The 26,225-nt window shown below is 43.9% G+C and overlaps 1 protein-coding gene across 1 annotated transcript in view; it reads right to left on the reverse strand.

Annotated features, from left to right (window-relative positions):
- Positions 1-26,225, reverse strand: part of LOC144762273 (ATP-binding cassette sub-family C member 10-like) — a 993,059-nt gene that overhangs the window by 467,669 nt on the left and 499,165 nt on the right. The window contains exon 14 of the mRNA XM_078647415.1: positions 16,534-16,726. Within this exon, the coding sequence (XP_078503541.1) occupies positions 16,534-16,726 (193 nt within the window). The remainder of the gene's footprint in view (positions 1-16,533; positions 16,727-26,225) is intronic.

The raw sequence follows: 26,225 nt of genomic DNA on the forward strand, positions 1-26,225 counted from the left end.
CCTTTCACTGTAATGTAACCCTTGAAACACATATTCAAAAATAGAAACTAAAATTTTCAAAAAAATGGAGATACCCATACCAGTTACAACAACCAATTCAGTAATTCCACCATCTATATACACATCCACTCATTCACCAACAGTTCTATGTAGTCAGTCATACATATACTCACTCATCATATGTAGTGATACACCTATACATCCTGTTACACACCGACAGTCATCCAAAAGATACTGTCACACATACTCACACATGCAAATAAACTATTAAACATCCATTTATTTGCATATACAGTTATACACACACTACCACTTTACTTTTAAGGAAACTTACACATACTTACTCTCTTAAACAATCACTTATAGAAACACATACTAATTTAAAAAGGAACTCTTACAATCCCTCACTCTCACATATACTCACTTATATACATCAATATTCACATATACTACATTAAAACATATGTAGTTACTGATAAAGACACTAGTGAGACAGTCATTCACTCACTAACATACACATATACACACTCATCCACCCATACAGTCCTGTACATGTGCTGTATTGAAAACACATACAAACAGAGAGTCAGTCATTCATGCATCTATGTGCTAAGTAATACTCCCACCAAACCATACAAACACTTATACTGATACTAAGAAAAACATCTAATAACCCACATACCTACACATGTAGCTACACACCAACCCATGCAGCCACTTATACACAAAGTGTTACATTAATACATATATTTAAATATTTAAACATTACTCACTATTATTTATTTTTCAGAAAGACACACATTCACTGGATGGTGTCATCAGTGATGTCATGAGTGATGTCACTGACCATGTCATGAGTGATGTAATATGTGACGTCATCAGCAGTGCATTGCACGCGCAAGTTATAGTGAGTCCAACTAACTATAACGTGGGAATTTCAATGGTTTTATGCGAGTAAAATTCCCAGCTAACTATAACTGGTGTAAAACCTATGGTTTTTTCAGTGAATATATATATATTTATATATATATATATTCACTGAAAAAACCATAGGTTATAGACCATATATAGTTAGGAATTAGCATTTAAAAAACCTTATTTTACTCACACAAAACCATTGAAATTCCATATATAGTTAGTTGCACTAACTATATATCGCGCACCCGCAATCCACTGCTGATGATGTCACATATTACATCATTCATGACATGGTCAGTGACATCACTGATGACATCACTGATGACATCTCAAATGACATCACTGATGACATGACTGATAACAACATCCAGTGATTTTTTGTTTCTGTAAAGTTTAAATATGTCTTACATATTGAAGAATGAGTGGATGTGTAAGTGTCTGGACGAAGGATTTAGTAGGTGCATGACTGACTGTATGACTGAGTGATTAAATGTGTCTCACTGAGTGCATGGGTTAGTGACTAAACTGTCTTAATTTGTGCATCATTATGTCTGTTGTTCTGTAAACTGCTGCATGTGTTGATCAGTAGCTATATGATTAACTATATGGGTTATTGATTGATTGTCCAAGTATTTGTATGGGAGACTGAGTGTGTGTGTGGCTGGCTGGGAGGTGTGTGACTCTGTGCAGATCAATGTGTACTTGTATCAATGATTGTATAAGAAAGTAAGTATGTGTTAGTATATGTTTGAAAATGTAAGGTGCTCTATGTTTAACTGTATAGACAAGAAAATGGAAGTGTGATTGATTCTTTACAGGACTGACTAGGTGTGTGAGTAACTCCATGGATGAGTGGCAGAGTGTGTGTGTCTGTATAGGTGTATGAGTGCATATGATAGTGTTGTAAAGATGAGTGATTGTATGTATGAATGATTGTATGGGTGAATGAGTGAATGTGTGTGTAGACGTAGGAATCAGTGAGTACATATGTAGTAACTAGTATTGGTGTGTCAATGGTTTCAAAAATTATACTCTGTATTTAACACTGGGTGAAACAGAGGTTATATTAAAATATGAGGAGATGCATTGTATTGTCACATGAATGATATCGTCAGTGATGTGGTCATTGATGTCAAATGAGATGTCATCAGTGATGTCATCAGTGATGTCATTTGAGATGTCATCAGTGATGTCATCAGTGATGTCACTGACCATGTCATGAATGATGTAATATGTGACATCATCAGCAGTGGATTGCGGGTGCGCGATATATAGTTAGTGCAACTAACTATATATGGAATTTCAATGGTTTTGTGTGAGTAAAATAAGGTTTTTTAAATGCTAATTCCTAACTATATATGGTCTATAACCTATGGTTTTTTCAGTGAATTTTCAAGGTTTAGTAAATGCTAATTCCTAACTATATATGGTCTATAACCTATGGTTTTTTCAGTGAATTTCAATGGTTTTTTAATAGCAAATATCATAAGCTGTCGAATGTCAAGTACGTGGTAAGTGAAAACATTTTCGTGTTTATGCACACTGATCTGCTTTGAATGGTGCCCCCCCCCTCATTTCTATTAGGAGTACTCTCTCTTTGCACATAGTGAAGGGTAGTTAACGCAGGCCTTTGCCCCCGTTGTAATACGTCGTGCCTGCTTCTCTCTCCATTTGATTGATTGTTATCCAAGTATTTACTGTTTTAGAATTGGTTCTCTTTGGTTCATTCTCTATTTACAAACAAACACAGAGTCGCAATACTCTGTTTAGTCTTTGCAGATAACGAAAAATCGTGTAAAAAAAAAAAAGAAAAGGAATCGAGCAAAATCAGTTGGCCACTAATGGGATCTCTTTTTGACCTCGCTAAAATAGAAACATTAGGAACAACCCCTCATGACAAATACAAAACTAGTGAAATGAACTGAACTCCACACAATGATGGCTGCAAAACAGCTCGGCTCCGCCACCCACCCCACCCAAAATAACGATAAAGAGCGGCTGCCATGATTGGTTGCGGAATGGCCACTATGGAGCTACGAAATGGTACTGCTCTCATGCTAACCCCAGCTTCAGTCTGAAACATCCAGAAACACTGTAGACTACCAATTCGATCAGTTCCGGTAGCGCCCCAATGTAACCCGGTAGAGAAGAACTAGCCCTCCCCTCTTTGACTGATGGTTCTTGTTGCCTGTCCCTTCTGTTGTCATTTAACAGAACTATTTAGCCTGCTGAAAGGGGTTGTGTTCCGACAGCTGGTTGGTGGAGACATTTTGACTATATTCTAGACCTGCGTTGTCGCGTAATGCGTCATATGACGCGCTGCGTTAGCGCATCCGGAAGTCATCCGGGGCGCGCAGCGCGTAACGTAAGCATAACAAGTCATGTGACTTGTTAATAAAACTTTTCATTGGTTCATTTTACTTTTCTTATTCTAATGATGAAAGGCTTGGTCATATGACCTAAAAATTACGCTTTTTATTACTTCCGAACATTATTTTTTCTTAAATATATGTTATAATGTTCCAGGCTAATGTACTTTCCCGGAAAATTTACAACTGTCCTGCAAGTAAAATATATTCTTTTTTCGAGAAAAAGAGCGTTTCTTCGTCCCATGACGGAGCCGTTGAGCAAAAGAAGGTCGACCTGCTGTCTTAGTCGCCGATACGCCTGAATATGAGATTCTTATCGATCACTTTATGTTGCAGGAATAGAAAACACAACAGCCCTTGACCATTTATCTTTACTGCGTTCCTTCGTATTATACCTTTTACCCTTCATGTAATTGGTCTGCTTTATTTCACTTGCCTTTTAATGATTCTAAAACAGTGACTATTATTAAAAACTTTACCAATGTATATACTACTACCATGTTTTCTTTTAAAAACCTTTATTGTGAAAATTTCATTATACAAATACGAGCCTATAACCACGTGGGCCGGCCACGGAGCAAACTGTAATCGTATATGATGAGTAGACATTTACACTGTAGAGGAACGTAACGGGCGGGCCATTAGGTTGCAAGAACTAAGGTGTCTAACAGTTACGGAATAGGTGGACGTACATTTTATAATTAAAATACGACAGGGCCAGTTACAATAAAATTATCTAGATATACATTTGCGGGCAAGTACCATGGGTGACGTTAATTCGAACTTTCAATAGTACAGTAATCAATAACACATCAGAACTTAATATCAATAGGGATGTCGAAATATTCAATCAATTCTCGTCCCCACCCGCCATGTGCTTCAAAACTGCATACGTATCTCGTGATTTCAAGGTTCTGCAACCAGTACACAACAAGGAGTTACGAGTCCCATTTATTCCGGCGCCATTTTGGGCGAGGACGGGCAGGTCCAGGATATAGTCAAAATGTCTCTACCAACCATCGACTATGATGATGTTCATATGCTGTATTTATTAGAGTAACACTCATCTGTCCACATGAAATTAATTTGCCACAATCTAAACATGTCATTTTAATCTTTCCAAAGTTCTTCTAAATATTTGGGACCGTTTCCCTTGCCTCTGATGCTGTCAGTGCCACTTCTTTGATGAATGTACTAGCAGGTCAGGGGTTCTCCTCCAAATCTCTCTTTTATGCAGCACTATAATTAATTGGTGCCACCTCTCCATATGACGATGCATGGTATAGTTACAATAACTATATTTTTTTTCGGTTCCTCTGGAGAGTTCATCGTGGCAGATGAAGCGTGTAACGTACCGGGCATTTACCTTTTATTGCATGTACAGGAAAGGAAGAAAAAATCGAGCGTCCGAGTTCTAAGGTGTCCCAGGGCCATTTTAGTGGACCAGGCCCAAATCCAAAGAACAGGCCGCCATTTTGAGAGTCCTGTTGCAGCCGCCTGTCGCTGTAGCATCAAGAGCAGCCGAAACTCAGCTGAATGGCAACTGAAACGGTAAAGGGGCGCCCCACTACAGCAGACGAGCCTCCACCTAGGAAGGCCCGTTCACGCCGCCTCCCCCCCCCCTTCGGGCACCCCACGCCGTTATTCGGAGCAGTATTGTAGGATGGCCACACCAGTGCGGCAACTTGCTAGACATCACCTCGGTGGTAACCGAATCTCAACGCCTTGTGGTGTCTTCTATTCAGAAAACATTGTTATGCTGCCTTCGACCTATTCGCCGCAAGTGCGCACACAACTCAACTGCATAGCTTGCTAGACACCACCTCGGTGCCATCCGGATCTTGGAATCTCAGCGCCTTTTGGTGTCTTCTCTTCAGAAAATATTGTTGCGCTGCCTTTGGCCCCATTCGCACATCGGTCCGCTACTGACGCAATCTCACAGGCTAATGGGGCGCCCCACGCCGACTTTCAGCATTGTAGGATGACCACACCAGTACAGCAACTTGCTAGACATCACCTCGGTGCCATCCGGATCTCGGCGCCCCACTGCAGATGAAGTGCCTCTCAACTATGAAACCACCACGGTGACATCCGGATCTTGGCGCGTTGTGCTGCCTTCGGCCTATTCGCACATCGGTCCGCTACTGACGCCATCTCACAGGCTAATGGGGCGCCCCACGCCGAGTTTCAGCATTGTAGGATGACCACACCAGTACAGCAACTTGCTAGACATCACCTCGGTGCCATCCGGATCTCGGCGCCCCACTGCAGATGAAGTGCCTCTCAACTATGAAACCACCACGGTGACATCCGGATCTTGGCGCGTTGTGCTGCCTTCGGCCTATTCGCACATCGGTCCGCTACTGACGCCATCTCACAGGCTAATGGGGAGCCCCACGCCGAGTTTCAGCATTGTAGGATGACCACACCAGTACAGCAACTTGCTAGACATCACCTCGGTGCCATCCGGATCTCGGCGCCCCACTGCAGATGAAGTGCCTCTCAACTATGAAACCACCACGGTGACATCCGGATCTTGGCGCGTTGTGCTGCCTTCGGCCTATTCGCACATCGGTCCGCTACTGACGCCATCTCACAGACTAATGGGGCGCCCCACGCCGAGTTTCAGCATTGTAGGATGACCACACCAGTGCACCTTACTAGACACCACCTCGGTGCCATCCGGATCTTGGCATCTCAGCGCCTTGTGGTGTCTTCTATTCAGAAAATATTCTTGCGCTACCTTTGCCCCATTCACACATCGGTCCGCTACTGACGCCATCTCACAGGCTAATAGGGCGCCCCACGCCGAGTTTCAGCATTGTAGGATGACCACACCAGTACAGCAACTTGCTAGACATCACCTCGGTGCCATCCGGATCTCGGCGCCCCACTGCAGATGAAGTGCCTCTCAACTATGAAACCACCACGGTGACATCCGGATCTTGGCGCCTTGTGCTGGTTCCGGCCTATTCACACATCGGTCCGCTACTGACGCCATCTCACAGGCTAATGGGGCGCCCCACGCCGAGTTTCAGCATTGTAGGATGACCACACCAGTACAGCAACTTGCTAGACATCACCTCGGTGCCATCCGGATCTTGGCATCTCAACGCCTAGTGGTATCTTCCATACAGAAAATCTTGTTGCGCTGCCTTTGGCCCCATTCGCACATCGGTCCGCAACTGACACCATCTCACAGGCCAACAGGGCGCCCCACGCCGACTTTTACCATTGTAGGATGGCCACACCAGTACAGCAACTTGCTAGACATCACCTCGGTGCCATCCGGATCTTGGCATCTCAGCGCCTTGTGGTGTCAGTCAGAAAATATTGTTGCGCTGCCTTTGGCCCCATTCGCACATCAGTCCGCTACTGACACCATCTCACAGGCCAACAGGGCGCCCCACGCCGACTTTTACCATTGTAGGATGGCCACACCAGTGCCACAACTTGCTAGACACCACCTCGGTGCCATCCGGATCTTGGCATCTCAGCGCCTTGTGGTGTCTTCTATTCCGAAAATATTGTTGCGCTGCCTTTGGCCCCATTCGCACATCGGTCCGCTACTGCCGCCATCTCACAGGCCAACGGGGCGCCCCACGCCGACTTTCAACATTGTAGGATGGCCACACCAGTGCGGCAACTTACTAGACACCACCTCGGTGCCATCCGGATCTTGGCGCGTTGTGCTGCCTTCGGCCTATTCGCACATCGGTCCGCTACTGACGCAAACTCACAGGCCAACGGGGCGCCCCACGCCGACTTTCAGCATTGTAGGATGGCCACACCAGTGCTGCAACTTGCTGGACACCACCTCGGTGCCATCCGGATCTTGGCGCGTTGTATTGCCTTCGGCCTATTCGCACATCGGTCCGCTACTGACGCCGCCTCACGTGCCAACGTATTTTCTCCGCATTTTATACCCTATGCCGCATAACAGGTCATGTGACTTGTTTATAAAACTTTTCATTGGTTCATTTTACTTTTGGTTTCCTAATGATGGAAGGCTTGATCATATGACCTAAAAACAACACTTTTCATTGGATGAAAACTTTTTTTTTTTCCCAAACGATGAAAGCCCCACCTTGTTTCTGGATGTTTCAGACTGAAGCTGGCGTCAGCATGAGAGCACCACCATCTCGTAGCTCCGTCGTGGTCATTCCGCGAGCAATCATGGCAACCGCTCCCCACCAGAAGCCTACAGGAGTCGGGGGCCCCCAAAACTTTTGATGAATCCTCAAGGCGGAGGGGACGCTTTCGAGAATGGGGTCCAAGACCTAGCAGGCAAGCGTCCGATTTCCAAGGTGTCCCAGGGCCATTTCAGTGGACCAGGTCCAAAAAGGAAACAGCCTGCCGCCATTTTGAGAGTCCTGTGACAGCCGCCTATCGCTGCACCGCAAGAGTGGGCGCAACTCAGCTGAATTGCGGCTTTTGACACAGTGGACCAAAAACGGACGGAATGGCAACTGAAACGGTAAAGGGGCGCCCCACTACAACAGATGACACTCCACCTGGAGAGGCCCGTTCACGCCGCCTCCCCCGGGGCGCCCCACGCCGTTATTCGGAGCAGCATTGTAGGATACCAAAACCAGTGCGGCAACTTACTGGACATCACCTTGGTGCCATCGTTCTGCTGCCTTGGAACTATTCGCACAACAGTTTGCTACTGATGACCCACCCCCCGCGACGCCCCACGCCGGAAATCTGGACGTTGTGCTGCGTTGGGACTTTTCGCACAGCCGACCGCTACTTCGTTGTTTTTCCCTAAAAATGTTTATATGTTATTACTGTTTTTGTTTTCTTGTATATATTTATAAGTTATTAAAGTTTTATAATCTTACTACTTTGTCGGAGTGCTATATATTTTTAATGTGACACATAATTGTAAAAACTTTGATGTACAAAGAGTCATCCCTGGAATCTTCCGCTTCAGGCTCGGTCCCCTCCCCAATCACAATACAGGATGGTTTTCAGATAATAGGAACGCGTCTGCTGTGACGGATCTCATCGAGTGTGGGCCTTGATCTACTATAACTCCTTTGAAGAGGGGCGATTCTTTACAGCTGGGGCCATAAACTACATCTGCAGGGCTAGCTGATACTCTAGGACCGGCCTGGACAATCGGACACAGAGGAAAAGGAGTGTCAGAGGGTGCGGTAGTGAATAGGGCGAAAGGGAGGTGTCGGGCGGGCACAGGGTGTGATTCTCAGGGAAGAGCAGCGCAGATGGGGGGAGGTTTATTACCCATGCATAAGACAGAGAGCGGGGGTGACCACTGCCTGGGGGAGATGCTTGCGAGGGTGGGGAGCCATGCTAAGGATCGACAGCGTGCACAGAGTGGACATCAAGGCATCTAAAATGGCTGCCGTGCACGACAAAAGTGTGGCATTTGAAAAAAGACAAGATGGCGCAGACAATGTTTTTCAACACTTCCTGATTTCCTTCGAATCGAACGTTAACAGACGTTGGGGCATATTACCAAAGTTAAGCGATATTTATCCCTAACGATGCTTAGCAACGATTTTTTTACCGCTAAGCATCGTCAGAAATTATCGCAGATAAACCTTGCTATTATCAAGGTTTATCGCAAATACGATAAAAAACGACCGCAATGCATTAATATCGCTGAAAACTCAGCGATATTCATGCATTACCGAGCTAATGCTCTTAGCCATGTTATCCACCTCCCATTGGATAACATGGCTAAGAACTGCTCAGGGCAGGTGCTAGCTTTTGGAGATATTCGCGCTTATCGCGAATATTTCCAAAAGTTGATAATAGGAGATAGCGATGTTAGCGACTGTTTCCAGTCGCTAACATCTTGGCATGCCCACTTTGCATGTCATTAGTGATAAATATCACTCACATGCAAAGTGGGGCCCAAGATGGTCGCTATCTCCTACTAGCCGTCGCTAACTGGTGTTAGCAACAGCTAGGTAATACAGATATAATTTTATCTCCGCGAAGCAGAGCGCTGTTACAGATATATATCTTGTTTTTGAACGTTAATTTCTCAAAATCCACTGAAGCACATATATTGAGACCTAGCAAAGGCACATCGAGCTACCAGTCCTTACAATTTTGCCAAGTTTCGTGCAAATCCATTCAGCCGTTCGATTATTATTATTATTATTATTTTTGCCCCGCGGGGCCCTTTTAAAACCTCCACATCAAACCTACGAGGTCAAGGAGGATCTACTATGCCCCCTTATGGTCATTTGCCCCTTCGCTTTGGCCTCCTCTTGTCTCTCGATCCTACCGAGAGACAAGATGGCAGCCGCTACGGACTGTTTGCAATGTTTACAGACGCCGGAGAACCAATCAGCTTCGCAAACCTCCGTTACGCGAAGCGGAGCGCTGTTACAGATATATATCTTTTTTTGAACGTTAATTTCTCAAAATCCACTGGAGCACATATATTGAGATCTAGCAAAGGCACATCGGGCTACCAGTCCCTGATATTTTACCAAGTTTCGTGCAAATCCATTCAGCCGTTCGATTATTATTATTATTATCTTTTTTTGCCCCGCGGGACCCTTTTAAAACCTCCACATCAAACCTAGGGGGTCAGCGAGGATCTACTATGCCCCTTATGGTCATTTGCCCCTTCGCTTTGGCCTCCTCTTGTCTCTCGATCCTACCGAGAGACAAGATGGCGGCCGCTACGGACTGTTTGGAATGTTGACAGACGCCGGAGAACCAATCAGCTTCGCTTCACAAAGCTCCGTACCGCGAAAAGTCCACGAACCGGAGCGCTGCCCAGTCCGCTGTTACAGATATATATCTTTTTTTGAACGTTAATTTCTCAAAATCCACTGGAGCACATATATTGAGACCTACAAAAGGCACATCGGGCTACCAGTCCCTACAATTTTGCCAAGTTTCGTGCAAATCCATTCAGCCGTTCGGGCTAAAAGTGAGGCCAACCGCCCTATGGAAAACTCAATGTTAAAAACACGTTTTGGGACCCCCCTTTTTTCTCGGCCCCCCCTTGACGAACCCCCCCCAAATTTTCAAGGGCTGCTCGGAAACAAAATGTGCCATTTTCCTGAAAATTTCAGCCGATTCCGTCCACAAACGCCAAAGTTATTAGACATAGAATTTTCAAAAATCCCATAGAGAAAAAATCCTAACTATATATACCTACTGGCGACCGCCAGTAGGTAATATATATGTATGTATATATATATATATATATATATATATATATATATATATATATATATATATATATTCACTGAAAAAACCATAGGTTAACTGATGTCACTGACCATGTCATGAATGATGTAATATGTGACATGATCAGCAGTGGATTGCGGGTGCGCGATATATAGTTAGTGCAACTAACTAACTATATATGCAATTTCAATGGTTTTGTGTGAGTAAAAAAAGGTTTTTTAAATGCTAATTCCTAACTATATATGGTCTATAACCTATGGTTTTTTCAGTGAATTTTCAAGGGTTTGTAAATGCTAATTCCTAACTATATATGGTCTATAACCTATGGTTTTTTCAGTGAATTTCATTGGTTTTTTAAAAGCTAATATCTATATCTGTAAAATATATTCTTTATTACGTGACGTATCACGTAGCCACGTGAGACGCCTCATGACACGTCGCATAACCGTGACGTATCGGCTCTGCAGCGCAAACAAAACCCGTAACGTAAGCGCGCCGGAGCACGCTTACAGATATATATATCTTTTTTAACCTTAATTAGCCAAAATCCACACGTGCACATATCTTGAGGCCTTGCAAAGGCACATCAAACAAACAGTCCCTACAATTTTTCAAAGTTTTCTTGATAATCTATTCCATTATTTATTTTTTTACTGTTTCTCTTGTTACGCTTACCGGGACGCTACCCGGTACGCGAACCGGACGCTCCAAAAACACAAGATGGCGGACTCCCGTTACGCTGCCGGTTAGCTGCCCGGTTCGCGTACCTCTACTGCGAAAAATCGCAATTTTTATTTTTTTTTGCCCCGCGGGGGACTTTAATATCCCCCTCATCAATCCTAGGGGGTCAGGAGGGGTTTACCTTGCCCCCTTTCCTTCATTTCCCCCTTCGTTTTTCACCACATCTTGTCTCTCAAACCTACCGAGAAACAAGATGGCGGCCGCTCCGGACTGTTTACAATGTTGACAGCTACGCTGCCGGTTAGCTGCCCGGTTAGCTGCCCGGTGAGCTGCCCGGTGAGCGTACCGGGACGCGCCTCTACTGCGAAAATTTTTATTTTTTCCCCCGCGGGGCACTTTAATATCCCCCTCATCAATCCTAGGGGGTCAGGAGGGGTCTACCTTGCCCCCTTTCCTTCATTCTCCCCTTCGTTTTTCACCACATCTTGTCTCTCGATCCTACCGAGAGACAAGATGGCAGCCGCTCCAGACTGTTTAGAATGTTGACAGACACCGGAGAGCCAATCAGCTTCGCTTCGCGAAGTTCCGTTACGCGTCAGGTACGCGAACCGGGGCGCTGCCCGGAGCGCGCTTACAGATATATATCTTTTTTTGAACGTTAATTTCTCAAAATCCACTGGAGCACATATCTTGAGACCTAGCGAAGGAACATCGGGCTAACAGTCCCTACAATTTTGCCAAGTTTGCTGGAAATCTATTCCCTTAATTTTTTTTTTACTGTTTCTCTTGGTCTTCCCCTTGTTACGCTTACCGGGACGCTACCCGGTACGCGAACCGGACGCTCCAAAAACACAAGATGGCGGACTCCCGTTACGCTGCCGGTTAGCTGCTCGGTTCGCGTACCGGGAAGCGCCTCTACCGCAAAAAATCGCGGGGGACTTTAATATCCCCCTCATCAATCCTAGGGGGTCAGGAGGGGTTTACCTTGCCCCCTTTCCTTCATTTCCCCCTTCTTTTTTCACCACATCTTGTCTCTCGAACCTACCGAGAGACAAGATGGCGGCCGCTCCGGACTGTTTACAATGTTGACAGCTACGCTGCCGGTTAGCTGCCCGGTTAGCTGCCCGGTGAGCTGCCCGGTGAGCTGCCCGGTTCGCGTACCGGGACGCGCCTCTATGGCTGTTTAGAATGTTGACAGACACCGGAGAGCCAATCAGCTTCGCTTCGCGAAGTTCCGTTACGCGTCAGGTACGCGAACCGGGGCGCTAACCGGAGCGCTGTCACAGATATATATATTTTTTTAAACGTTAATTTCTCAAAATCCACTGGAGCACATATATTGAGACATAGCAAAGGCACGTCGGGCAAACCATATCTACAATTTTGCCAAGTTTCATGTAAATCTATTCAGCCGTTCGAGCTAAAAGTGAGTCCAACCGCCCTATGGAAAAATGAATGGGAAAAACGCGTTTTGGGACCCCCCTTTTTTCTCGGCCCCCCCCTTGACGAACCCCCCCCAAATTTTCAGGGGCTGCTCAGAAACAAAATGTGCCATTTTCCTGAAAATTTCAGCCAATTCCGTCCACAAACGCCAAAGTTATTAGACATAGAATTTTCAGAAATCCCATAGAGAAAAAATCCTAACTATATATACCCACTGGCTATCGCCAGTAGGTAATATACATATATAAACATATATAATCTGCATATCTATATAAATATAAATGCATGCATACATATACATATATGCATACATATGCATGTTATTTACATGAAAGTTTTAAAAACACTAATAAAAGCAAAGCTAAAAAGCCACCTCATTACAAACAGAATGGCTTTAACTTAAACGAGGGCGAGATCTATTGCATTTTCAATGCTTGTTTACTTTGGTTCTATCAAGAAGGCATTCAGATGTGTCACACATTTGCCATAAATTCTGAATGTTAGCACTCTAGTTGCTCATTAGATCACTGTAGTAAAGCTAGTGCTCACCAGGGAAGTCTGCTGCTAATCATGGTTTGCAGCCATTTTCCCGCATTTTTTATCCCGCAGACTTTCAGTCCGCATACCATTATCCAGCAAGGTCATTGACCTCGCATACCATTATCCCGCATTTTTTCAAAACGCATGTGCATTTATCGCGCATGCCTTTACAAAGAATTACGTTTTAAAGGCATGTATGGTAAATGCATTTGCGTTGTGAAAACCACGATGACGAGAGAGGTAAGTGGGTTTGTGTTAATTTTTTCGAGGGTTAGTGATTGTGTAGTGTAGTGTAGTGTAGTGTTGTGTAGTGTAGTGTTGTGTTAGTGTAGTGTAGAGTTGTGGTGGTTGTTTAGTGTAGGGTCATGCTGGGGGTAGTGTTTTAGGGTTTAGGGTTGTGTTGTAGTGTTTGCGTAGTGTAGGGTCATGCTGGGGGTAGTGTTTTAGGGTTTAGGGTAGTGTTGTAGTGTTTGCGTAGTGTAGGGTCATGCTGGGGGTAGTGTTTTAGGGTTTAGGGTTGTGTTGTAGTGTTTGCGTAGTGTAGGGTCATGCTGGGGCTAGTGTTTTAGGGTTTAGGGTAGTGTTGTAGTGTTTGCGTAGTGTAGGGTCATGCTGGGCGTAGTGTTTTAGGGTTTTGGGTAGTGTTGTAGTGTTTGCGTAGTGTAGGGTCATGCTGGGGTGTAGTATTTTAGGGTTTAGGGTAGTGTTGTAGTGTTTGCGTAGTGTAGGGTCATGCTGGGGGTAGTGTTTTAGGGTTTTGGGTAGTGTTGTAGTGTTTGCGTAGTGTAGGGTCATGCTGGGGGTAGTGTTTTAGGGTTTTGGGTAGTGTTGTAGTGTTTGCGTAGTGTAGGGTCATGCTGGGGTGTAGTGTTTTAGGGTTTAGGGTTGTGTTGTAGTGTTTGTGTAGTGTAGGGTCATGCTGGGGGTAGTGTTTTAGGGTTTAGGGTAGTGTTGTAGTGTTTGCGTAGTGTAGGGTCATGCTGGGGTGTAGTGTTTTAGGGTTTTGGGTAGTGTTGTAGTGTTTGCGTAGTGTAGGGTCATGCTGGGGGTAGTGTTTTAGGGTTTAGGGTAGTGTTGTACTGTTTGTGTAGTGTAGGGTCATGCTGGGGGTAGTGTTTTAGGGTTTAGGGTAGTTTAGTTGTTTAGTGTATGCTAAAGGCATATTCGTTCTAAAAGTTTTCGTTATTTTAATTTGCGGCCTAATAGTACATGCGGGATTTTTTTTGCGGACTGATGGTATGCGGGATTTCGTCATATATTCGCTAATCATACTTTCTATGGCAAAATGAACCCCCTCATTTTGTTCCTTTTTAAATTAAATGTTTTAAGAGTTACCACTTTATTCCAATCAAGATGGCTTCAGGTGTGCCATAACTTTGTAATAAGTAGGACTGTTAGCACTCTAGTTGTTCTTTAGAACACTCTGGGATATTCTGTCATTGGGCTATAGTTGGGCTACATCTGGCTGATATTTGGGCTACATTTGTTTTTTTTGTCTCTGGTGGCCATCTTTGGGCTACATTGGGCTACATTGGGCTACATTGGGCTACATTTGGGCTCCAACATATATATAGCCCAATGTAGCCCAATATATATTTTTCAAAGTTAATTTTCGTAAAAACCACTGGAGCCTATATCTTGAGACATAGCAAAGGCACATCGGGCTACCAGTCCCTACAATTTTGCCAAGTTTGGTGTAAATCCATTCAGCCGTTCAGGCTAAAAGTGAGGCCAACCGCCCTATGGAAAATTGCATGGGAAAAACACGTTTTGGGACCCCCCTTTTTTCTCGGCCCCCCCTTGACGAAACCCCCCCGAATTTTCAGGGGCTGCTCCGAAACAAAATGTTCCATTTTCCTGAAAATTTCAGCCAATTCTGTCCTCAAACGCCAAAGTTATTCGACATAGAATTTTCAAAAATCCCATAGGAAAAAAATCCTAACTATATATACCTACTGGCTATCGCCAGTAGGTAATATATATATATATGTATATATATATATATATATATATATATATATATATATATATATATATATATATATATATATATATATATATATATATATATATATATACATACAAGCAGAGAGAAAGAGAGCAAAATGTAGTGTGATTCTCTACATCTTGATATCTAGGACAGTGGCTTGCAGTCCTGTGATTGGCCATGTGAGTTGTGTGACTTTCTGTAATGCTTAACTGATGCAGATTTGAGCCTGTTTGTATGTAGTAGCTGGAGGAGATGTAGGTGTCTGAACTGGGGTGGCTTGGTGAGCAAAATAACGATGGATTAAACCCGATCTGTGACTAGGGGTGAATGTTTTGCCATTGTGCAATATTCCGTCCATCATTTTGTGTGTTTTGGTGTATCTTTGGTGAACAGCAATGTTCTTACTCTTTTTGCGGGCATGTTCTATTATTTGTGCTTGCCTCCCTAAGCCCCTTCTTGTTTTCCCCTTAATTACACCCATTTAGTTGTAGATTGTCTCCCCTCCCCTTGACCCTTCCACATTTACTACTAAAACAGAGGCTTCCACATGCGGAATGCTCCACACTTGTAGCAGAGACCATGCACATAAGGCCTAGGCACAAATTTCTGCTCAGAGTTTTATGAAGAGTGCTTATAAGTAAAGTAGTGTTATTGTAGTACTACTTTATGTATTCAAAAATGAATTTGTGAATAGGAACCATAGAATTTCAGAAATAAATATAAGCATTTCCTTATTTGGATTGCTGGGTAAGAATGGCAAAAACATTTTGCGACATTCTCACCGATGTAAGGATGGACAATGGTTTGCTGTTCGATTGATATTAAAGGAATGATAAACACTTGTATATTGTAATATACAAAAATATGCTTCTATGGGCTGATGCAAGAGAGGTGCGAAGAGAGGTTAGAGTAAGGGAACTTACAAAAACTGATGTAGTCCCGGATCCCCGTTGAAGCCTTCAAAAGAGGGTTCCAGCTTCGCGTTTCCCAGAAAGGTATTTCATAGCCAAACACTTAATGGAGGAAACTACACTTTGCCATGCTTGTTAGCTGGTAAGAAGAAGGTGACAGCAGATGAGTCACCCATCATTGCCTACTCTCGCTCTTGGATTAGTTGGATTGAATCACTATCTATGCTTTTGGGAAAGAGGTGTAAATGTACTTATCATTGTGTGAGCTCTAACTGTAACACTTTGCAGGGACTTGTATTAGCACTGCCTTGGATTAGGAATTTCAAGAACATTGAAATAGTGTGTGCAGTTTATAGCATTCTGTGAAACATTTGTTTACAAATCTGTCTTTGTAAAGTGGCACAAACTGTTGGGAAATCACTTATAGTCCACGAATAGCCTGCATTACAATAAGCTTATGGTATCAGCATGAAGCGCTGCACGCCTAGCAGTCACTTACCTTCATAACCCTTTGAAGCAGACTGTCATGGATGGTTGACGAAGCACGGATTGTGCCATGAGCGAACATGAAGGTACGCATAATTGCTAGACTACAGTTGGCCACTGTGATGCATCCGAAAACTGTGAAGTAGAACTCTGCATCCTCAGAGATGCTCAGCTGTGCAGGAGCAGTAATGGCGGTGGGGTGTCTACTGGAACAGAAACAGTTATACAATATGACAACCTTAATCCATTTATCATAGGTAAGTGAAAAGGCAGGTTCCACTCCTTACACCTATATGTGGTTCATTACTGTCAGATGACTGCCCTACATAGTTCAGTAAACACAGACACAATGCTCTTTGTGAACCAACAAATGATTATAATATCAGTCTTGATTTCATATACTGAGGTGACTAGAAAATTTAGAGCATGATTTAAAAAGGATGGACACATGGTTTAGGAGGCAGTAGGTGATAATGTTATGTTAAACAAGTAGCCTTTGACTAACATGCTATTACCAGTGACATGAGACTAAGATTTGTATCGTAAATGTCTAGACAGAATTGAAAATACCAATAAAGCCAGTTTAAAAAGTAAATACATAAAATAATGATATGTTAAACAAATATAACTTAATGCAATACTGTGGATATACCATATACCCCACATATTCAAAGGAGCAGTACACAAAGGGCAGATCTAACACCGTCTGCCTGCAACAAATATGAAACTATATAGCTTTTAATTTCCCTAGTATAATTCTGAACTTTGCACACAACTGCACAAGCCTATATAGGGCAGTAAAGTTTGTGGTTTTAAAGTTGTTGACAGAAATATATGCTTTAAGAACATCAAAGCTCTTCCCACTTTATGTCTTAGCACTCTTTCTTTGGAACCACTCATCCTGAGAAAGGCACTTTGGAGCAGGGAAAGTGGCCAGTGTATCTTCAAAAACTTGTTGAAAGTCACAGGAGATTAATGGGACAGGCACTAATGATGTCCAGACATGCACTTGATGGCGCTAGCTCCACCAACAGGCCGCATTTCATCCCAGGTTTTCCTCCCTGTGCATGAAACCATTCCAAGATGGCTGACAGTCCACTATTGTTTAAAGAATGAAACCTACTTGCTTCATCATATTTCTTCCTTTAAAAGGTGTCCATATCATCAACTAGCTAAGCTGCGATGCAGTTGCATGATTTTTTGCTATGTTCTTCACTCTCTTGCTATAATTTTGATGAACTACACAGTTATCTGATTTATTCGAGGGGTCACTTTCCAGCTCTATCTTACGTGCCATAGCTTGCTCCATCTTCATCTACTCTTCTCGAGACTGTTGTTATCTTGACCTTGATTCATAATTAGCCAGTAAAAGAGTTACTAAAATAGACTGATACTAAAATGTCAATACCCCACTTTGGGAGGCCTCTATCTTCCAAATGTAATCCGAATGTATAGTTATACTTATGTTCACTTGCTTCCTGTCAAACCGCCTATGTATTGACTGTATCAATGCTTTCGCACAACGCAACATTTCATTCAATAAAGTATGTTAAAAAAAAATCAACTCTTCTTGAGACAACTGCCTTTGAATTCCTTAATTTGTCTTATATTCCTCTATCTTGCTTTGGATTCTTGCATATCAAGACCTTGCCCTGGGGTTTTTTGCTGCTATTATTTTCGTGATTTTTTGTTGCATTAACAGTTTGATTGGACAGTTCAATATCCAATTTTCACTTTTTTTCTGGTCCTTTTTTTCATGCCTGTCTTTCCAACTTTCCCTTTCCTCCCATGTCACCACCCTTCCATCTCGGAGAACACAACATTTATGATATTCCCAGTCCATGACAGTATTTTTTGCAAGTCTGGGCGGTGAACTCCGCTCTGCTTGCAGAATTTGCGAAGTTTTCCACACTCCGCATTATGCGGAGCTCGCGCTCATCAACTTCAACTTGGGGAGCACGAGCGAGGAAAATCCACCTCCTGGTGAGATTTTTCCTCATTCGCGCTCGTCATTGTGGAGTTGGCGATCGCGATCTTGGGAAATCAACCGCCAGGCGAGATTTCTCAATGCAGGCGGTCCAATTTATCAATGCGAGTGGTCGCATATGCTCGCGACCGCTTGTGTTGAGAAACCTTCCGTTCACATTGAGAAAGCTGCCGCTCGGGTGGAAAATCTACTCAAGCGGCAGAAAGGAAGCAACGCCCGCTTACACTGTGCATGGTGCTGTTTGCTGTAACTTCACAGCGTGGACAAACACCCAGCACTGAAAATTATCGTGAATGGCATTTTATCCTAACCTACTTTGCTGCATGCAAGTTTGCGGAGTTCCGCATAACTCCGCAAACTCCGCTCAGGATTAGGTTTTTGTCAATATTAAATGCTAAGTACTTCTAATACATCAAGTCCAGAGTTCTCAACCTATGCGGTCTGGTGGTGCAAGCTTCAGTTTACAAGCAATCAATCAATGGCTGCCACCTCTGCTTAAACATTTTGTGCTGATTAATACATTTTTTTTTCCATTGCTATTCTGTTCAACATTTGTGTGTACCATCTTAATATTGATGGAGGGGTTGGCTTTTTCAAGTCTTTAGTGATTAATTGCTTGGTGGTAGTTTCACGCTGTTGTTTCTGGACATACCTTTTGCTTTTGCCTCACGAAGACCCAACAATATCACCTCCGATGAGTACCCTTTTGTGGTATCCCATTATCTGCTTAATCTTGCTAAGTATCCCTTTCCAGAAGTGCTGTAACTTCGCCCATGATCACCAAATGTGCAAATCAGTTTTCTTTGTCCTCCTTACCTCCAAAACAAATTGTTGGTATTTGGGAAAATCAACCTCAATACCTGCGGCATAAGATACCAATTATAAATGATTTTCTAATTGTGTTCCCTACTAATAGGATCACTGGAACTATGTGGCAGTGGAGGACCAAATTATAAGGTAGGGCGGACTAAAGTTTACAGCTATAGGAGGCCCATTGTGCAACTTCATGTGGCACATTTTCTGATAGTATTACTTCATAATTTGTCTTTCTTGTTTTCAGTTTCTATTTGTAGTGAATTCTAGTGTTTTTTTCCAGTGTTTTACAATATTTTCAAAAATGTTTAAAATTAGTGGTTATTCTTTTTTGCTGTGTAAAAAATAATGGGGATAGTGTTTTTTTCTGTGCTTAGAAATAATTTGGCTTCATTTCTTTCCTACCATCATTCATTACTATTATTAATTCTTCCTTCCTTCTTTTCTGATCCTAATCTTTTTTCTGTCCGTTTTCCTTGTGTTTGCTCTGCCAAGTAACATTTGATTTTTTCCCTCACCTCCTTGCCTGCCTCATTTCCCAACACCCGAACTCCTCTTTCCCGCATTCCAGTCCCATACTGTATCCAGGATGCACATGGATGGGGATATCTTTTCCCCCATAAAGATGTAATTACAGCAGATAAAAGGGTCTTGGTGAACCATTAACACACCTTCCTGCCGCTCTATTCTTCAGACTTATGACAAAGATCGACTGAATGAAGATTTTGTACTTGGGGCCAGGGCCGGACTGGCCGTAGAGGGCACTGGGCATTTCCCTAGTGGGCCACCAGGGTAGAGGCTGGTTTTGGAACCCTGGGGGTCCGTTTTTGTTACAGGGGGCAGGCAATATTGGCCCCCCTGTAACAAATTAGGACGAAACTGGCCCTCGCAAACAGCTCAGCCACAACCCCTCAGCCCCCCCCCCCCGGGGGGGCCGTCCGAGCAGTTTGCCAGGGCCAGTTTCGGTTCCCAGTCCGGCCCTGCTTGGGGCATGAGATATGCTTTTTTAGGGGTGCTCCCTGTTGTTATTGCTTACCAGTGTCACACTGCCCTGTTCTTTGTCTTGACTGGGTTAATAAATGTGATAGTACCTACTGATGGGGGCATACTGATATTATCCATGGTCATATGAAGATATTGACTATGGAATTAATTTGAATATTAGCTACACAGTCTTTAGTAAAAGCAAACTCTGATGCTATTTTATTTATTTATTTTATTTATTTATTTATTTGAAGCTTATAGAGCGCACAGCTACCTCCGACGGAGGTGTCCCGGCGCTAGAATTACATGATTATCCCCATAAAGAGAGACCAGAATCAAATCATACAGAGGGTCTAAGAAATCGCAATAGATCTTGCCCGATCCTACCGCTTATGCAGGATGCCTTGAGTTGTTTGCTAGTGCATTTCACATCATGAATTACGCTTACTTTCAATTGTTGGGCCATCCCGATGGTATTTTGTCTTTATATGAAAGCCAGCACAAGGGATGCTAAGAATTGATTTTTACCAAGCACATGGGCCTTTGTTTTTTGAGGCAAGTGCAAGGACGGTGCTCCTTCCAGTTAGTGCGAGAGTTGCTCAAGCCACTTTACCTTTGTGTTCTAAGCAATAATCATTGTTCTAACGCATTTTCTGTTTTGGAAAAAGACCTGGTGTAGCTCAATATGATTCATTAAATACATCACTGTACTTTGGATTGGTAATGTTGTCAAGGGCTAGGACTTCTAACAGAAACAATGTTTCAAACTTCATTTTTACATGGTGGTAATAGGAGTGAACATTGAACTTGATGATCCTGGGGCTGCATCATGAACATGTTCTAATTCAGTATGCAGGCTCAGAAAATGTCTGCATGCGTATTTTTGTTCAAATTGTGCAGTTTCCAGCACATATTTCAAAACTGAGAATTGGTTACTCTTCATTTTTCTAAGCTTTATGTTTCTAAGCTACTAACTCGTACATTAATGTATGCTCTGTAGGCCGCCAATTTTCAGGAAAACAGGTGCATGAACGTCTTCTGAGCCTGCCCTTATTTGTAGAAAATGACAGTGAAATGGTCATTCTCTTCCAGGGGACCCTCATCAATAGTAATAAGCACTGAATTGTTCTGTCCATGCGAAGGCTTCCTAGAGCACTTTAAAAATGTATGTATATCAAACTTTGTACAACAGTACCTTACATATATGTTTGCAAGGGGCGTGACCATGCAGGCTACCAAGATGCCGAACTAGTTAGTTAGGAGTCACGGCGGGTGCTGTTATGGATCAGAAACCGCTGAATCTGATCTCTGCCAACCTAGACCCGTCTGGCCAAAATGCTTTCTGAATCATATATCCTGTAACATAGCCAGAATATCGCATTTAGGTACCAGAATTAGCTATGCTAGAAGCTCTTCCAAAGAGCTATTTAAGATCCTTAAGGAGTTTACCAACCCAAGAGCAAATAATTCTTCCCTCCCGTCGACTCAGCGCGAATCACTTTAAGCTAAAGATTGATAAAATCTATAGCTCTTTTGGCATGGAAGAGGATTTTAGTGTGGGATCATACAACACTGAAGATCCCATCTTCCCCCGTTTGGAGTCCTTCACAGCCATCACTTCTGAGCAAGTACAGTCCTTACTAGCGCACACAAATCGGGTTCCCCTTTAGACCTGGCTCCTCTTTTTATTATCTCAGCCCTCACTCCAGCTCTGGCAGACTTGATTACTGAAGCCTGCAATATATCATTAGCCACTGCCAACTACCAGCAGAAATGGAAAATGGCACAAATAAAACCCTTTACTAAAAAAGCCCTGGCCGATCCTTTGGATCTACAAAATTATAGACCTATCTCTCTACTCCCTTTTTCTCTAAAGTCATGGAAGCTCTGATTAGCAAACAACTTACGCTCTACCTCGTACAGAATGACCTACTTGATCCATCTCAGGCTTTCGTGCACTGTATTGCACCGAATCCGGACTGACTGAAGTAACAGACACAATCAGGCTGGCTCTGGATAAAGGGACACCCACGATGTTGATTCTTCCTGATTTGTCAGCTGCCTTTGACACCATCTCTCATAGAATCCTCTTGGATAAGCTACGAGAGATTGATGTAAGAGGAATGGCCTTAAAATTGCTTGAAAGCTTCCTGGCAGATAGAACACAATGCGTCCGATTGGACGTGTTTAAATCGCAGACCATAGCTGTAGACAAAGGGGTCCCTCAGGGCTCTATCTTAAGCCCCACTTTATTCAACATCTATGTGTCCTCTCTGGCCAAAATGATCAGATCTTGTGGGTTTGATACCATCTCGTACGCAGACGATACCCAATTGATAGTCACTATTGATACGGATCCCGCGTCAACCAGAGAAAATTTTAAAAAACTGCATGTTAAAAATAGCCACATGGATGACTGTGCATTTTCTACAGCTTAACACCAATAAAACTGAGATCCTGCTGTTCGGAAAAGCAGGGGAGCTTTGGGCCTCAGATTAGTGGCCATCAGATAACTTGGTGAACCCCCTACGCCAAAAAAGTGGGTGAAAAATTGGGGTGAAATATCGACAATAGACTCTCCATGGAAGAGCATGTGAAAACCACCTTGGGCAGTTGCTTCAGCCTGATGCAAATGCTGAGAAAGATAATTCCCTGGATCCCCATCTCCGCTATAAAGACCCTTATACAGGCACTGCTAGTGAGTATTGATTATGGAAATTCCCTGCTAGTAGGGATCAGGGAAGACCTACTATCTAGGTTGTAGGTTGTACAGAACACAGCCGCACGCTAGCCCTCAATCAGCCTGTCCGAACACCCTCTGAACCCCTTTTACGACAGCTCCACTGGCTGCCTGTTAGGAAAAGAGCAGAATTTAAGCTTTTGTGCTTGGTGTTTAAATCACTCCAGGGGAAGGGACCAGCTTATCTAAGGAAGAAGCTAAAGCCATATATCCCATCTCGCCAACCGAGATCGAGTGACCGACAGCTGCTCTGCCCCCTTAGAATCAGTAGAGTCAGAATGGGCAGCCACTCATTCCTGTATCTCACCCCCTTTCACTGGAACAGACTGCCAGATAACATCTGTACTTGTCCCAATCTCAGGCAGTTTAAGAAACTTCTCAAAACCTTGCTGTACAGTCAATAACCAGCTATCTCGGCTCTGCTCTGTCTGTTATTCAGACACCAAGAGATCCCCCTGGGGATGATTAGTTTGCGCCCTAGAAATGCAAAATATAAATAAAAATATCCCCGAACCTATCAAAAAATGCTGCAAAAAGATTTCAAACACAGACTACTTAAAACCTATACGGAAACTTTTATCTCAGACCCCTTCTTCTCCATCAGTAAGGGTGTTACCATAAATGATCTTATCTTCTAAACTAAACGGCATGCTCAATGGCGGAAGGCCATTTACTCTCTGCTCAAGATCTCCACTTCCCTTAAAACTCCTTATGGTCTGAGAGTGATAGTTGCGCCCTCCTCAGCCTACAGAGCTGAAGCCACCATCTCCCTTCACAAAAATGGAACCATCCTTATCCAAGCCTCAGACCGCAATCTAATGTTATTTGACAATTTTTTCCCCACCATCATGAATACAGTGGCCAATTCAGTGCCGGCTCCCACCTCTCCACCACCATCCGCTAACCCTACATCTGCTCCGAAGTGCCCCCTTCTAGCTACCTCTATTCTGAATAACAATTCCCCCCTCAATGCCCATTGTGAACGAGCCGCGGCAGCACAGTCATTACAATATTGTACATGCCCCCCCCCCTCGCTGTTAGCTAGCTCTAACTCCCCTAGCTCCACTGCTCATAACGCTGCCCAGATTCCCCCCAGGATCCCTTTCCCCTGCCTAACCCGCAATCCAGACCTGGTCCCACAGGCCTTCAAGGGTCTCTTTCTGTCCGGCCCCTCCTCCCCTATCCTACCCATCACTCCAAGCACGCAGTTCCATCTCCCAGAATCCCTTACCCCGGGGCCCATTCACTCGCCACATGCCCTTCTTTTCCCTGCCCCCACTAGCTCTCCTCCACCGCATAGTCCCCGTGACCTAGCCTCCCATTCCCATTCAGACACTTCACTGGAAGCCCGACTTAAAGAGATTGCACTCTGCCTACAACAACTCAAAGCAGAGGTTCATAGCCTAATACATATCACTGAGGATCTGTCAGCTAACTCCAGACTAAGCCGCTCCATTATGACCAATCACCATTTACGCTCTCTCCCAGATAGCGGTTGTACCTGGTGCCCATCCCCCCCTATTCTAGGCGATCACCATCCCACATCACCCACACACCCCATAGCTGGACTTCCGCTCCACACCGTGACGACCCTTTTTGCCCTCCCAGATGTAGAGCCTCCCTGTCTGACAGTGATATTCATTCTCTCCTACTTTCATATGATCTGGCACTTCCCTCCACCCTATCAAACTTGTATCTAATTGAATCCATCCCCACTGATCCCTTCAGGGAACCTAGGCCAAAAACCAGAACTTTAAATGAGAACAACCGCACAGAAATCACCACAACTCTACCTCCACCAACAAACACCAACGTTAGACTCAAATGCGCGCTCAAAAACTGTAGATCGGCTGTTAAACATGTTGCGGACATTGTCGACCTCATCGTTGTCCAGGATGTTGGTCTTGTAATGTTGACGGAAACCTTGTTAAATGACTCAGCCGCTCCCATCCTGGACTTTTTAATGCCTCCCAACTTTGATATCATTAGGTTGGACAGAACTAGTGGGCAAGGAGGAGGCATTGCATGCTTACATCGTAGCAATCTAACAGTGAAAGTAATTCATGCCAACCTCCTGCCATCTTGTGAATACCTATGCAGTGAAGTGACTGGGGACAACAATCACTCATGCAAACTGCACACCCCCTAGCGACAACCTTCAAGAGATCATGGACATTATTTAGGGCAATGCGGATTTCCAGGGCACTCACATCTTCCTGGGAGATTTCAACCTCAACTGGAATGATGTAAACAATGTGGTGGTCAATGGCCTTAAATCCTACTTGACCTTAACCTAATCCAAATCTGTGATAGCCCTACTCATATCAAAGAAGCTACCATAGTCCTCCTGGAAACACAAAGCTGGTTGACACGTAATCACCTGAAGCTAAATGCTCTAAAAACAGAATTGCTACTAATCCCACCCCACAAACAATCTCTGGTCATGGAACAATGGTTGAATCAACTGACTGCTTTTAACTGTAGACCTCACCTCGTGGTTTCGGCATCCTCTCTGGGTATTATACTAGACAAAAATCTGAACATGCAGAAGCACATCAGTTCCCTCACCAAAGGAGCGAACTTCTAACGCAGCATACTTAGGGAACTCAAACCTTTTCTCCCTGCTCACATCCAAAGGTTGCAGTACATGCACTAGTGATCTCATAGCTGGACAATGGTAGCGCACCACTTTGCGGCTTGCCTAGAGTGAAGACGGCTCCTCTTAGGGCTGCCCTCAATCCCGCTGCTAGGCTCTTAACTGGCACTAAAATATACTACCACATCTCTCCGGACTTGCAGGACCTGAATTGGCTTCCATATGAAGCTCGAATACGGTTAAAAATTGCATGCATGGCTCACAAAGCCATCCACTTCAAGACCCCGTTGTACCACGCTCAGAAAATGGAGCTCTCTTGTGGTTCTAGAGCCTCCAGAAGCGCCAGAACCCCTTTTCTCAAACCACAAAAGTTCAAGAAAAAAAAATACCTATAACTGACCCTTCTCAGGAATGGCTCCAAGGATCTGGAACTCCCTTCCCCCCCGAAGTCAGGGTGAACGCTTCCACGGTCTTCTTCAAAAAGGAATTCAAAGGGCTCCTGATGAAGACATTTCTGCCTCAGCCTGGCCCCTCCATCTGATGCTGGGTCCATAGCCATTGACTGTGGCCCAGCTGCCTGGCTCA

Source organism: Lissotriton helveticus, chromosome 6 (genome assembly GCF_964261635.1).
Source record: "Lissotriton helveticus chromosome 6, aLisHel1.1, whole genome shotgun sequence".
Lineage (NCBI taxonomy): Eukaryota > Metazoa > Chordata > Amphibia > Caudata > Salamandridae > Lissotriton > Lissotriton helveticus.